Below are 15,851 nucleotides of genomic sequence, written 5' to 3' on the forward strand. Positions count from 1 at the left end.
CTCTTCTCCTCAGCTGCTGTCCCAGCCCTCGGGGGAGGCCGCTCAGTCCGCAGCGCTTCCAGGGGTGCTGGGGTCCCCGAGCGCTCAGCAGGAAAGCAGCTGCGCGGCGTGGGGCTCTTCCCCGCCCCCGCCGTCCCCGTCCCTCCCCGTTCGCCGGTGGGAGGTGCGTGTGCGGCCCCGGGAGGGCGGCGGGCTGGGAGGTGGGGGGCGGCTGGAGGGGGGGCAGACCCGCCGCACCAGCCCCTCCCCGCTTCCCCGGCCCGCGGTTGCTATGCGGTTTCTATGGCAGCGGCATCCTCAGACTCAACTTTCACCCTCGTTTAGAGCCAATTAAGGTAAAATACTGGGGGGAGGAGGGAAGAGCGTGCGTGGCCTGGGGGGGCGGGGGGGGAGGAAATCCAATTCGCTGCTGCAAGTGCAGCGTTTACTCCGCCAAAGTCGCAGTAGGATTGAAGCCGCAGCGCCGTCCCCTCCTTTCCTCGCGCAGCCTGAGCGGGAAGCGGCCGCAGCTCCCCGGAGCCGGCTCGGCAGGGAGGGGACGTCCCCCGCAGCCATATTGCAGCCCCCGGGGTCCCTCCCGGCGGCCGCAGGCCCCGCGCCGCCTCCGGGAGCCGGATCTCCCGTCTCCACCGCCGCCCCTGCGTCCCCGGCTCCTGACACCGTCCGGCCGCCCCCTGTGCGGTCCGAGCCTCGAGCTTCCGTTTATTCCCTTCTCACCATCACTACTTGACCAGCAGAAAAGGAAAGTTTAAAAATGCCGATCGCACAGCTGCTGGAACTATGGAAAAAGATCGAGGTGGAGCCTATGGAAACGGAGGTGAGTGCGGGAGGAACGCACTTTCCCGGCGCCGTGGAACCCCCACCCGCGGCCAGTGCTCGTTCCCGGCAACCGGCTCCCGTTTATTCGGTGGCCGCAGTGTGTCAGAGCTGGATCTGGAGTGTGTGTGGACGTGTGTGTTGTGCCGTGTGTCACACGGATAAACACTGCGAGTGCACGCGGCACGGCATTGTGTGGGGGGTAAATACACAATGCCAGTGAGTACGGGAAACAAATGCTTGCCCTTAAGGAAACTTCAGGAGGCTTCTTAAAGCCTGTGTATGTCTTAAAGTATTCCCGTTTCCAAACTAATCTGCATCAGTTTAATTTTCCTGCAACAAGTGGCTTTAAATTAGAAGCCTTCCATTTGCTACAGTGAAAGATGAAACCGGAAGACAAAAATCAATGCTGAATCAAGGAACAGAAAGCATAAAGATAATGTGATCTTAAAGGAAAAACGGTAATGCAACCTTAAAAGGATGAATTGTCAGATAAAGAGCTGTGATTAAAGAGAAGGAGAAAGGATAATGAAATCGACGTGCTCCCAGCCCACCCCAGGGCGGGCGGGTGCGCAGGAGGTGCTGCTGACAGTTTTCACTCCCTGCTTCCCTGGGGACACGGAAACCTCTGCTCCACGGAATCTGATTTGCTCCATTTGCGTTAGAGATGGTCAACATACATTTTTCCTGGAAGAGAAAGTTCTCCAAAGTTATTAACATCTACCAGATTATTAGATCTACCTGCCCTGTGTTTATGGCAACCGAAATGGCATTTAAACATGGCTGATTTTTAATAATTCACCAAACCTTCTCAAAATCCAATTCAGTTTTTGCTTATCTCCTGCTTCCAGCCCTGGAGAGTTTATACATTGAAATGAATTTATAAATATGAATTCAATGTTATTTTAAATTTTATTTATTTTTATATGTATGCCTTGAGATAGTCACATAATATAACTTTAAACTGAATGAGAGGTTCCGTTTTAGAGAGAATTTACTTCATGACTCATATTGAATAGTTTCCTTGGAAAGGCAAACTGAATTATGCTTGGCATATGTGTTGATGTTTAATAGAGATGGTTGTGCATAGCACGGACATTAAAGTCCATTTTTTTAGCTGGAACAGCCCAGATACTGCTCTTCATGGGAAGTACCGTAGGTGGGAGAGGAACGACACCAGGGCTCCTTAGTGTTACTAATTCTTCTGTTTGTACATGGGGTTGTTCTTGGTGTTGAGGACAATGCCTTGGAAAGATCCGTTCCCTTACTGGGATGGCCATTTCAAGTCTAATTTTTTTTTTTTTTTTTTTTTTGAGACAGAGATTCAATTTTTCTATGTGTTGAATTAGTGAATGAGCAAGTAATTAGCTAGACGTTCTTTTCTTATTTACTAGTGCTTCCTATGGCCCTGTTGATCATCGTCAGCACGTTTGTTTGTGCTGAAGCTGTAAGGTGCACAGGTGTAAGGCCCTCCTGAACGAAGGGCTCTTTCAGAGGGAGGATTGGGCTCTGGGCTGAGGAAGGATGGGTGGGCGGGAGAGGGGCGGAGCAGGGGATTTACAATTCCAGGTGGAATTCCAGTCTTCATATTATTTCCAGTGACCAAAGCATGAGGAGCAGCTTGTGTTTCATATATTTCTCAAATTGCTCATAGACGAATCAGTAATGAATAGATTCACATGATTTTAAAACTATGCCATGATCCTAGAAAACCTTGCAAGTGACAAGCATTTGGAGCTGAATTGACTGATACTCTGCCCTGCTTTGCCAGCCACAGGAGAGGACAGATGGTAAAGGTTTCAAGAAAAATTGGATATATTAAATAGCCCCTGAAGCAAAATAAATTTTTTTTCAGGCTTCTCAACTAAATTTTTCAGGAGAGCATAGCTGGTGGGGTAAGGACAGTGTTAAGTTCCTATTTAGTTGGAACCCGGAAAACTAGAGTTCTTTCCATTGAAAAATGAAAGCTTAAATATTGACCCTTTGGTACTTCAAGTTTCTGAGGAAACTTCCAAATCCATAAAATCCTCTGTGTTTTGGAACTCAGAGGCTGATTTCACACTAGTTTTGTTCATGTTTTATGTTGTATGGTATTAAAATAACTCATATCAAGAAATGTGGCAGAGCAATATGGAGCATATCTGGCCTCTGAACCTCCACATTAGACACCCTGAAGCCCTTGCAGGAGGAGCCTGCATGCTTTTCTTGTCAGAAACTCTGCTAAGAGATTTTAGTGCTTAGTTTTTAGTGATTTACTTTAGATTTTAGTGCTTTAGTTCCTTGCTGTTACGCAAGATAACATGACTGATGATTGGGTTTCCAGGACTAGAACCAGCATTCCTGGATTCTTGATTTGTGCTGACCACCTTTCGAGTTGCTTGCCTCTCTACCCTGTTTTCTCATCTGTAACCTGAGAGAACCGAACTGAGTTGGGTTTGAGGTCCCTTGAACTAGAGAACACTGCATACACTTTATAAAAATTGTAGACCAGGGGAGATTCATCTGATTGTCCAGGGAAACTCTTTGCATTGTTCTAAGATATTTCAGATGATATAATTTACCCACAGATAGGTATCTTGACAAAGAAACCTGCTAGTTAAGAGCCAGAACCTCCAGAAAACCCCTGCAGAATGTAGCATGAAAAAGAAACATGTAGTTTTTCATGAATTATGCTCTGGCAAGTTGAAGGCACGTCTCAAACGGAGGACTTCTCAATCATTGCTTTCAGCAGAGTCACAGCAGCCAAGGGCATGCTCTGGGGGCAGGATAAGAAAATGGAGAAATGATGGGTAAGGCAAGTCCACAAGCCAGCCCACAAGGTCTGACTGACCCATTCTATTTGTGTTCTTTTGGAGGAATAAGCATGATTTTTCTGTCTGGGATGCCATCATACATTAGAGGAAGAGAAAGGCCTGTTTATGAACAATGCAGATCAAACATGATTCCCTAAGATTCATAGTCAAGCTTGGATGGAGATGATTATCTCCTGGCTACTAGGTGAGAAGATGAAACTGGAAATAGTAGTCGTGACAGCAGTTCGCTTTGAGTGTCTACTGCCTGGCGGCCCAGGCTGATGGCTGGCCAGTGCCTGTCCATGGAGCTCTCCCCACATCTCTAGACAGAAGTGCTGCTGTGTCCCCGAGGCCCAGGTTAAGCAGTTTGCCCCACGCTGTTAAGTAGAAAGCAAAGACTCAGACCCAGATGGCTCTGCTTAAGCCTTGTGCCAACCACAGAAGCACTTTGCTGTACGTTTTTGGGCTGAGCCTTGTTTCTCTGATAGAATCCATTCTCCCGGCACTCGCTCGGGACTGTGATTTTGTTCGTTTTCACGGGAGTGGTCACACGTGACTTCACCGCTGCTCGGCTTCTGCGTCAGCTCTGTTAGCTTTTCAGCGTTGGGAGAGTTCATGCCTTCTTCATTGGCAAGAATCACCTTGTCCTCCTTTAGATTGTGCTGGAAGTCACACATGCTTCATTGATTTCATTGTCTGACTTAGCATTTAGTGGGAAGGCTCCCTGCCTTACTTACCACCTGTTGTATAAAGGATTCGTCTTGGGCATGAAGCATTACACAGTTGCACATAAATTCAGGTGGGAAGAGACGGTGGTATGGTTTCCATGTCCTGCAAAGCTCATGCGGGATATTTAGTTAGCACTTTTTCAGATTGATAACCTGGATGAGGCTGCCTACAAACATGTGGCAATGCTAACCATCTTTAACATCTGTCTTTGTTATCAGACCACAGAGGAGGATCTCAACCTTGATGCAGAGCCCGCCACAGAAGACGCTGCGGAAGAAGTAACTATACACATTTTATTACACTCTGCTTTGTTAGAGGAGATTGGGCCCAGAAGTGGTGAAGGGGGAAATGGAAGTTTGAAATTAAGTATCTGCTAGCTACTAGTGACATATGTATCCCTAGACATATACATGCACAAATATGCACATGTACATATCATGTGCTTATTATATTTGGTAATCTCCCTCAAAAGGAATAGCGGGAGCATAGGAAGGAAGGCTGTCAAGCGAGGTAAAGTTTGTGGTCTCCTGGCATGGGTGCTTGTGAGGGGCGTGGTGCATTAGTATCAGTCAAGGAGTCCTGGGAGTAACCAGCTGCTACGGAAGCCTGGCCTGGGGCTCCCTGTATGGGAAGTCATATGAGGCAGAATTGCTGACAGCCCCTCTGGGCAGGTAGGAGGACCAAGGTAGGGGAAGACTAGGAAAGAAGGAAAGAGAGATGGGATATCTGAGAGGTTAGCAGCCCGAGGTGGGCATCAAAGGGAGGAGAAGAAAGAGCCCTCACTGCTACTGGCTGTGCATTTCTTCATTCTGATGCTGTGCAGGAGTGTGGGCCTGACCCAGGCAACAGAATACAGGCTAAGACTTTAATAAAGTGAATGTATCTCAGCAACACTGGTGTTCTCAGGGGAGATTTTGGTAACAATAAGCATATCCATGAGGGAGACACTGGGCACAAAGGAGCTAAATTCGAAAGCTGAGTTAAGGCTGTAGTCAAAGCATTGCAGTTACGTGGCCACACTTCCACCAGAGGTGGCTGGAGCCATGGGACGTGGATGTGGCCATTAAGAAGACAGAGTTGCTCAGCCACATGCCACCTGGAGCCATAAAAGTTATACAATTTGCAACTCTATTGACTTTGAAAATAGCTGACAGATATTGTAGACTGGAAGGGCTGGATCAATGAATATTACTGGTTTTAGAAAATGATCTGCTCAGATGCTGAACGCTGCATTTCACCACTGTCTAAACCTACGCATACCAATGCAACATTTAAGCCAAATGTTGCTGGATCTTATGATCCGATGACATAACCCATTGGTTAAATAAAGAAAAATGGCATTCAGCTGCCTAACCTTTATCCAGCTGTCTTTGGGTTCCGTGTGTTTTCACTGATCTGGGAGTCTAGAGTCTGGTTCTCTTCTAGCTGTGCAGCGATCCAGCTGCATTCTTGAACACTACACTTGGCCTGGCCTTGTACCTTTGCATCCTCTGGGGGAGTAGATAGTGCTGCTTTTGCCAGTTCCATGAAGATCAAAGGGTAGGGAGACATAAGGCAGTGACTCTCCTGAAAATATGATGCTCAATCTGACACTTTCAAAGTAGCCGGAGTGGGAAAGGAAGATGCACCCTCCCTGCAAATTCATAAGGCCAGCGGTCTCAGAGAAATGACTGGCTGTCATTTTTAAGAATACTTTTCCAGGCTTTCATAGGAACTCTGATTTCCAGGGAACTTTCAGTGCATTTACTGCAGGCAGACTAAGGTGATGACTTCGTAGTTGGCTTCAGGAGGCTGACAACAGGGCCCTGAGCCAGGATGGGTGCGGCAGACTCTTCATTCTGCTAGCTTCAACCAAAGCAGCAAGATTGTGTAACACCATGTCCTGCTGCCATAGCAGAATCCACACTGGGAGGCTTAGACACAGCAGAAATGTACTGCTCACAGTTCTGGAGGCTGGGAAGTCCACAATTAAGGCGTGGCAGGTTTGATGTCTGCTGAAGGCACACCTTCTGGTTCATGGACAGCCATCTTTTCCTGGGTCTTCACATGGTAGAAGGGGCAAGGGAGCTCCCTGGAGTCTCTTTTATAAGGGCACTAATCCCATTCATGAGAACTCCACCCTTAAGACCTAATCACCTCCCAAAGTTCTCACCCCCTAATACCATCACCTTTATTGCTAGGATTTCAACATATGAGTTCTGGAGAAATACAAACATTTAGACCATGGCACACGATATGCCCAAAAGTACTTAACGACTAACAGAAAACCCTTTAATTCATTAACAATATTTATTTTTTTAAGAGCTCCTGGTCTCAAGTTTTCTTGTCCACCACACTTTTTATGGAAATCTAAATGTGAATTTATTTTATATATATTTATAGCACTTTAGGTTCTGGGGTACATGTGCAGATCATGCAGGATTGTTCTATAGGTACACACATGGCAATGTGGTTTGCTGCCTCCATCCTAGACATGAATTTATAATAGAATGTAGTAAAAGCAACCAACCTCTTTAAAAGTTGTTTTTGATAATGGAATATGACATGGAGGAAATTATTGCTGTTTCCTGATGTTTACTCTATCTGGATAATAGAAAACGAATATGTCTTCGCATCTTAATAAATGAAGGACTAGAGTTCCAAACAGATTTTAGGTGCATTTTGCAGAACTATAATATTGATATTTAGATACATTTGCAGTATTTGTGGGAATGATGAGAAAATACTGGAGGAAATTACTTGTTTACTTGATATTTCTTATAGATGATGCTGAAAACCCAATGTGGGATTTTTCAGTCTAGCTGCAGATGAATGTCATTTGAATACTCTGTGATGTAGTTTAACTTCTGTTAGAGACAAGCTTTAGGCATCCTTCTCGGCCTCCGGAGTGGCAGTTTGAAAGGTCTCCTCTAAGTGAGGGATTTATGGCTCAGAACAAAGAGATACATATGTTTCTTCTTTTTTAAAAAATAGATTTAGGGAGTACAAGTGCAGTTTTGTTACATGGATATATTGTGCAGTGGTGAAGTCTGGGCTTTTAGCATAGCCATGGCCACAGCAGTGAGCACAGCACCCAACTTGTGATTTTTCGCCCCTTGTCCCCATTCCCATGCCCCCACCCTCTGTAGTCCAGTGTTTACTATTCCCCCTGTATGTTCACGATGTTCACGTGTGCTCATTGTTCGGCTCCCACTGATAAGTGAGCACATGCGGCTTTTCTGTTCCTGAGTTATTTCACTTAGGATAATGGCCTCGAGTTACAACCATGCTGCCGCTAGAGACATGATTTCATTCTTTCTTACGGCTGAACAGTATTCCATGGTGTGTCTATACCACATTTTCTTGATCTAATCCTTTGCTGTTGGACATTAGGTTGATTCCATGGCCATGCGATTGTGAATTGTGCTGTGATAAACATGTAAGTGCAGGTGTTTTTTGATATAATAATTTCTTTTCCTTAGGGGAGATACCCAGAAGTGTGATTATGGATCAAATGGCAATTCTGTTTTTAGTTTTCTGAGAATTTTTCACATGTTTTCTGTAGAGGTTGTGCTAACTTGCATTCCCACCAACAGTGCAGAAGTGTTCCCTTTCTCTGCATCCTTGCCAACATCTGTTGTTTTGAAAAAGAGAGAAATGTGGTGGCACCTGAACTGAGCAGAAAACGTTTCATGCCTCTTGCCTGTCTGAACATGTATGATAAAAAGTCATCTTATTTGGGAACAAAATCATTCAAGTCAGCAGCAGTTTTCCATTCATTTATTCAACCAAGAATGCTTATTGATAACCCATGGGCCAGACATTAGCGTCCATGGAAGCCAGCAAGCGAGGCTTCCCTGGAAGAGTGCAGGAAGGGCGCTGTGAACACCCCAGCGTGTGAGTACCTTCACTGCTATGAAGTTTGTGAAGTGTGCTTCTCACGTAATTTTTGAAGTGTAGAAGGCATTTGGGATAGGTCATGTATGATATCTCGGCATGGGGCTCCTCATGGTATGGTTCTGCGCAGCTTCTGAGAAGGTGAGTTCTGGTGGAAGGCCAGCATGAAGATGGGGTGTAAGACAAGACGTCTGCTCTTGAGCCTGGGTGTTACTGTGATACACCTTAATTCCCCATGGCTGAGAGAGCGGCGTGCTCCCTCAAGAAGGCAGTAGCCATGTGGGGGATTTTGTGTTATAAATTCACGGGACGGGTGGATTCTCGGTCTAATTTCATCTGATGCATCAGAGGCAGGCACCCTTCAGATTCTGAACAACAACCACAAAACCCGGCAGATTCTGTCAGGAAATACTTCTTTAAGGGATTACTTGAAGGGGCTCAGTACAACATCACAGTCACGGAAGAAAAATCTAGAAGCAAAATGACTCCTGTGAACAGGTGAGGCCTAACAGAGCACACTTATCGAGGGTCCAGAGGCAACCTGCTGCCTCATTGCCGGGGAACCTGATCTGGATGTTGGGCCAAGTGTACTCCGGTGAACCTCACAGCCACACCGTGACACTCTGCGCCAGAGTGCCGAGCGCTCATCTGTGTGGGATGGGGCGTGGTGGCAGCTGTGTTCCTCCAGCCTCCTCGGAGCTGCTGTGCTGGGCGGTGGGAAGGGCCAAATGCTGTCCTGATGGAGGAGGAGGGCCAGCTTCAACGGCATTGGGCCGGGAGAGGCCCCACCTGCCCACTTCCACTACAGAGAGGCAAAGTCTGTGCAGCACCAGGCTCCCGGGTCTCTGTGCTGTTTTGTCGTCTTTGTTCCCTATGTGTTCTTAGATACATAGATGATTTTTAGATGAGCTTTCATTTCACAGAGCAACCTTTGAAAAATATTAGAATTTGTTGCATGAATTTGGTTTTTTTTTGTAGACACAGGGTCTCACTACATTGCTAGGCTGATCTTGAACCCCCGAGCTCAAACGTCCTCTTGCCTTGGCCTTCCAAAGTGCTGGGACTACAGTCATGAGCCACCACACCTGCTCGTTGCATGGGTTTTTAAAGTGCTTAGATTTCAGGGTTATGTTTATTAATAACAATAGGACTATTTTCTTGTTAAGTCAACTTTATAAAACCAGACGCAGAGACGCTATTAAAAATGTTTGCATGAGTCCACTTTATTTCCTTGTGGCTACTGGGGTACTTCCCCATTCCCCTCAAATTTTACTCCCTCTTTTTGACAGCAGAACAGAAACTATCTGGACCAGGGGGTAGGGCAGGTGGCAGGACACAGCTACACAGGGATCACAGGGTTTCGGCAGCTGGACGACAGTCTCTTTGAGCCAAGGAGGATGCTGAAGACACAGCACCAGCTGAGAGGCCACAGAGAGACCCTCAGGCCTGGGCATGTGGCCTCCTTGCAGGGGCATCTAGGGGCCTGTGGGCAGCTCAGAGACAAACTCCTGAGCATCTATCAACACGGTTGCTGCTTGGACCCCTCAACGAGTCCCCTGTTGAGGAGGAAGGAAGGCAGGTCAGGAAGAGAGTCGTGGCAACAGGCAGAACGCCTGAAAGAGCGCCAGCCCAGGCGTGTTGGGGAGCTCAGGGCCAAAGCCCCCGCAGGACACGGCCTAAGGCAGGCTGAACCGCCTGTGCGGTTGCAACGCCTCTCCTGTCTCTGCAACCCAGGGTTCCATTGTTCCTCATAAAAAAGAGAAAGAAAACCATCTAAACTGGTATGAATAGAAGAGACAAGGTGAATAATGAAGCCTAGGCACTAATGAAGCAATTAAGAGCAATGCAATTACTGTTTAAAAGAGATAGCTAGTCGTTTTGAAAGAAGATTGATAAAACAATCGTCCAAGCCTTGCTTATTACCTCCCGTGATTCTGTCTCTATGGCGTCTCTAAAGGCTGGTGTTACATAAGTCACCATGATGGTGTCAGTCTCTTTGCATTTGTATTTCTCACTGTTTTTCTGTCCAGCAGACAAGAATCACTTTAGTCCTTGCAGAAATTCTAGAAAAGGGTAGGGTAAGCATGACGCCTTCCGGAAAGAGGGTGGCGCGGCTCAGCCACTGCAGGCCCATCTGTGTTTAGACGTGCTGTGGGGCGGGTGAGAATAACATTGGCTTCATGAAACATTAGCACTTATTGAGGCAGAAAAGAAGAAAAATATATGATTTTGTTAAGAAAATTGGGACAGCATATCATTTGATGTGTAAGTGGTAATTATTTGCAAGAATCCATAAAAGACAAGAAGTCTGGCTCTTGTCATCTGCAGACACCTCTCCTTCTGGTTATTCCTTTCTCACGGAGTGTTTGTCATTTGTCATTCCTGGGCAGATGAAGACAGTTTACAGCTCTTTTCAGTTTCTAGGATCCTCATTTTTCTGCCTCTGTGACAAAGTCAGCCTTTGCACATTTCCCAGAGTGCTTTCTTTCTGAGAAGAAAAGGATTACTCAGTGCTAACAGGAACATTCTCTCAAATCGTGGGCACTGGCTAGAGACCGTGTCCCATAGTCTGAGAGCACCAAATCGGGAGCCTGGAGCGGAGCACTCTCTGCTCACTCCCCATGCAGGGCTCCAGGGAGTCGGGCACCAGCAAATGGCCCGTGGGGGCTTCCTTGTAGTCTCTGAGGCAGAGCAGTAACTGTCTCTGCAGCCCGGTGATTTTATGGGGGGTCTCATAAAGAAAACGCTGGTTCTCCAGAAAAAATGGTGCTCATCCAGTCACAGCCAGCAATCACCTTCTGCATCGAGGCCGTTGCTAAATCATGAAGCAAAAGACCCAAGGAAAGCTACATGTTCTCCGTGTCCGGCGTGCAGAGCAGCAGCTGGAGAAGTGATGAGCTGAGGCCTGGGTGTCTGAAAGGCCCCCGTGTCTGAGCCCCTGAAGACTGACAGTGAGGCTTTTCTGCTGCCTGCAGAGGAGCGGCTGTGAAACCAGAACGCGGCTCTGGAGGTGCCCCTGGTTCCCACACCTCGCACCCTCCCTCAGCCCCGGGAAGTGGGCAGCAGGGCAATTCGCTTTCCCCCATTTTTCAGGTGGTGAAATCGAGGCATCAAAGATAATGTGATTTGCTGAGGATAGCAGAGGACTAATGAGTCAGGGCATTTCAAACAAAGGCTTTTTCTGCAGACATGTTTTCTCTTTCTGGAATCCTTGATTTCCCCCACTCTACTCAACACTGGGGGCAGGTCTTCTATTTTTGGCTCATACACTCAGGTCATGGATCAGACACGGTGGCTCAATCCCTTCTTCTGTTCAGGCCTTAGCTCGGTGCTTCAGGCATCCCTGGCCACATGGAGGACACTGCCCACGGCGTCTGTCCCTCCCTGTCCCCTTCATCTCGCCCACACGTGGAGGAGCGCCCCCCCGTAGGTGCATCCCCGGGAGACCTCAGAGGCAGCCTGGCTTCCCGCTGAGCCACCGTCCTGGGAACAGCTTTCCTGAGGAGGCCACAGGGCTCCGACCCGTGCCCCTGGCCCATGCCGCATGGAACTTGTGGTACCTGCACTGCCACACTGAGGCCCTTTCTCCTCTCTTTCCAAAGTCTCTCTCCTCTGTTCACACTGGAAAAAGACAAAAATTATTTATTTATGTGTGCATAAAAATCTGGGAGGGCTTTAGATGGAGCTGCTTTTAAAAATTATACCTCCCCATTCTCTGGCTGATATCTCGTCATAGGTGGGATGTATTATCGATTTACAAGAATTACAAAAGCTCCTTATATTTTATTAATCCTAAATGGATAATTTGAATAATTATGGTAAGATTTATGTACAATATATAGGTTTTTTTTTTTTTTTTTAATCAAGTGGATTTTCCTCCATAAACAATGCTGTGTGTGTTTGGGTAAGACCCAAGGTGTCAGTTAGAAAATTGCAGCGCTTGTTATCCTTCAGATATTTTGAACTGATAAAATGGGGAAAAAGAAAAACCTTGCACCCTTGTAACGTACATGCAGCTAAGAGCTGGGTGTGGAGATAGACTTTGCAGTTTATGTGAGTCATAGAATTCTCTAGGGAACCTTGAAGACATTTTTTTCCAGGATGTGGAACCCAAACATCCCACTTGCCAAATGCACACAGAGTAGGCACCGCGAAGCAAACGCCTCCGTTCCACTTCTCTGGCAGAGGCCCCATGGGCGCAGTGGAGCCAGGCGTGACTGCCCTGGTCCCCGAACCTGGAGTCTCACTTCTGTCTCCTGTAGAACAGATGGAGCAAACTCTATAAAACCATTTTCAAAGCAAGTGAAGGTGAGAGTGACTCAGTCAGCTTGAGAAGACGCTGTGAAGCATGCTGGGTGTCCGTGTTGGCCACACACTGCGCTAGGCACGTGGGACTGAGTGTGCACAGGACGCAGCTCCTATGTTGGGAAAGCTCATTCTCTGTGAGGATTTAGCCACATCACTGCGTCTCTCCAAGTTAATAGGGTAAACACAGCAACACCCTTCTTGAAATGATATCCATGGGCAGGGGTGGCCTTGGGCTCCTCCACTGCCAGCTACACACGTGGTGGCTCAAGCTATCTGCCCCTGCCTCACCCTCCCGTCTCCTTTCATTCTTCCGGCAAAGTCTGGGGAGTGATAGCTGTGTGTCTGGCCCTGTACTAGGCACCAGGATTCCGTGAAAAAGAAGACAGATGATTATGTAAAATTTATACATGTATATTTATTTATATACATACCACAGTTTATCCTCTCATTGCTTGATGGGATGGGCATTTGGGCTGGTTCCATATTTTTGCATTTTCAAAGTATGCTGCTATAAACATGCGTGTGCAAGTGTCTTTTTTGTGTAATGACTTCTTTTCCTCTGGGTAGATGCCCAGTAGTGGGATTGCTGGATCAAATTGTAGTTCTACTTTTAGTTCTTTACGGAATCTCCACACTGTTTTCCATAGTGGTTGTACTAGTTTATATTCCACCAACAGTGTAAAAGTGTTTCCCTTTCACTGCATCCATGCCAACATCTATTATTTTTTTATTTGTGTGTTATGGTCGTTGTTGCAGGAATGAGATGGTATCACATTGTGGTTTTGATTTGCATTTTCCTGAGAATAAGTGATGTTGAGCATTCTTCCATAGGCTTGTTGGCCATTTGTGTATCTTCTTTTGAGAATTGTCTATCCATGTTCTTAGCCCACTTTGATGGGATGGTTTATCTTTTTTCTTTCTGGTTTGAGTTCCTTGTAGACTCTGAATATTAGTCCTTTGCCGGATGTATAGATTGTGAAGATTTTCTCCCACCCTGTGGGTTGTCTGTTAACTCTGCTGATTATTTATTTTGCTATGCAGAAGCTTTTTAGTTTTATTAAGTCCCATCTATTTATCTTTGTTTTTGTTATGTTTGCTTTTAGGTTTTTGGTCATGAACTCTTTGCCTAAGCCAATGTCTAGAAGGGTTTTTTCCAATATTATCTTCTAAAATTTTTATGATTTCAGCTTCTTAGATTTAAGTTTTTGATCCATCTCGAGTGGATTTTGGTATAAGGTGAGAGATGAACCAGTTTCTTTCTTCTACATGTGGCTAGCCAATTATCCCAGCACCATTTGTTGAATAGGGTGTCCTTTCCCCACTTTATGTTTTTGTTTGCTTTGTTGAAAGTCAGTTGGGTGTAAATATTTGGCTTTATTTCTTCATTCTCTATTCTCTTCCATTTGTCTATGTGCCTATTTTTATTCAAGAACCATGCTGTTTTGTTTACTATGACATCACAGTATAGTTTGAAGTCAGGCAATGTGATGCCTCCAAGTTTGCTCTTTTTGCTTAGTCTTGCTTTGGCTATGTGGGCTCTTTGTTGGTTTCATATGAATTTTAGAATTGTTTTTTCTAGTTCTGTGAAAAATGATGCTGGTACTTTGATGGGAATTGCATTGAATTTGTAGATTGGTTTTGGCAGTATGGTCATTTCACAATATTGATACTACCTATCCATGAGCATAGTATGTGTTTCCATTTGTTTGTGTCTTCTATGATTTCTTTCAGCAGTGTTTTGTAGTTTTCCTTGTAGAGGTCTTAGGTCTTTCACTTCTCATTCCTAAGGTTTTATTTGTTTGTTTGTTTGTTTTTGCAGCTATTGTAAAAGGGGTTGAGTTCTTGATTTGATTCTCAGCTTGGTCACTGTTGGTGTATAGCAGAGCTATTGATTTGTGTACATTAACTTTGTATCCTGAAACTTTGCTAAATTCATTTACCAGTTACAGAGGGTTTGTGAATGAATCTTTAGGGTTTTTTTAGGTCTACAGTTATATCATCAGCAAACAGTGACAGCTGGACTTCCTCTTTACTCTCTTTACTAGGGTTTTCTAGGCATAGGATTATATCATCAGCAAACAGTGACACTTGGACTTCCTCTTTACTGATTTGGATGACATTTATTTCTTTCTCTTGTCTGATTGCTCTGGCTAGGGCTTCCAAGTACTATGTTGAATAGAAGTGGTGAAAGTAAGCATCCTTGTCTTGTTCTAGTCATCAGGGGGAATGTTTTTAACTTTTTCCCCATTCAGTATAATGTTGGCTGTGTGTTTGTCATAGATGGCATTTATGGCGTTTATTACCTTAAGGTATGTTCCTTCTATGCTGATAATAAAGCAATGCTGGATTTTGTCAAATGCCTTTTCTGCATCTATTGAGGTGATTATGTAATTATTGTTTTTAATTCTGTTTATGTGGTATATCACATTTATTGACTTGTGGATATTAAACCATCCCTGCATCCCTGGTATGAAACCCACTTGATCATGGTGGATTATCTTTTTGATATGCTGTTGGATTCAGTTGGCTAGTATTTTGTTGAGGATTTTTGCATCTATGTTCATCAGGGGTATTGGTCTATAGTTTTCTTCTTTTGTTATGTCCTTCCCTGATTTTGGCAGTGGGGTGATAATGGCTTCATAGAATGAATTAAGAAGGAGTCCCTCCTTCTCTATTCTGTGGAATAGTGTCAGTAGGATTGGTGTCAGTTCTTCCTTGAATGTCTGATAGAATTCAGCTGTGAATCCATCTGGTCCTAGACTTTTTTTTTCTTGGCAATTTAAAAATTACCATTTCATCCTCACTGCTTGTTATTGGTCTGTTCAGAGTTTCTATATCTTCTTGGTTTAACCTAGGAGGGTTGTATATTTCCAGGAATTTATCCATCTCCTCTAGATTTTCTAGTTTATGCTCATAAAGATGTTCATAGTAGCCTTGAATAATCTTTTGTATTCTGTGGTATCCAGTTGTAATATCTCCCATTTCATTTCTAATTGAGTTTATTTGGATTTTCTTTTTTTCTCAGTTAATCTCACTAATGGTCTAATTTTGTTTATCTTTTCGAAGAACCAACTTTTTGTTTCATTTAAATTTTGTATTTTATTTGTATTTCAATTTCATTTAGGTCTGCTCTGATCTTTATTTCTTTACTTCTGCTGGATTTGGGTTTGGATTGATCTTGCTTCTCCAGTTCCTTAAGGTTTGACCTTAGATTGTCTATTTGTGGTCTTTTGGACTTTTTGATGTAGGCATTTAATGCCATGAACTTTCCCCTTAGAAGTGCATTTGCTGTAACCCAGAGGTTTTGATAAGTTGTATCACTATTATTCA

General features: G+C 45.0%; 1 protein-coding gene across 1 annotated transcript in view; it reads left to right on the plus strand.

Annotated features, from left to right (window-relative positions):
• The first annotated feature begins 245 nt into the window (after nt 1–245).
• RPS6KA2 (ribosomal protein S6 kinase A2) overlaps nt 246–15,851 on the plus strand; it is a 447,811-nt gene continuing 432,205 nt past the window's right edge. The window contains exons 1-3 of the mRNA XM_032253221.1: nt 246–335; nt 738–817; nt 4,556–4,615. Of these exons, the coding sequence (XP_032109112.1) occupies nt 755–817; nt 4,556–4,615 (123 nt within the window). The 5' untranslated portion in view covers nt 246–335; nt 738–754. The remainder of the gene's footprint in view (nt 336–737; nt 818–4,555; nt 4,616–15,851) is intronic.

This window comes from Sapajus apella, unplaced genomic scaffold (assembly GCF_009761245.1).
Source record: "Sapajus apella isolate SASKATOON/1434 unplaced genomic scaffold, GSC_monkey_1.0 scaffold82, whole genome shotgun sequence".
Lineage (NCBI taxonomy): Eukaryota > Metazoa > Chordata > Mammalia > Primates > Cebidae > Sapajus > Sapajus apella.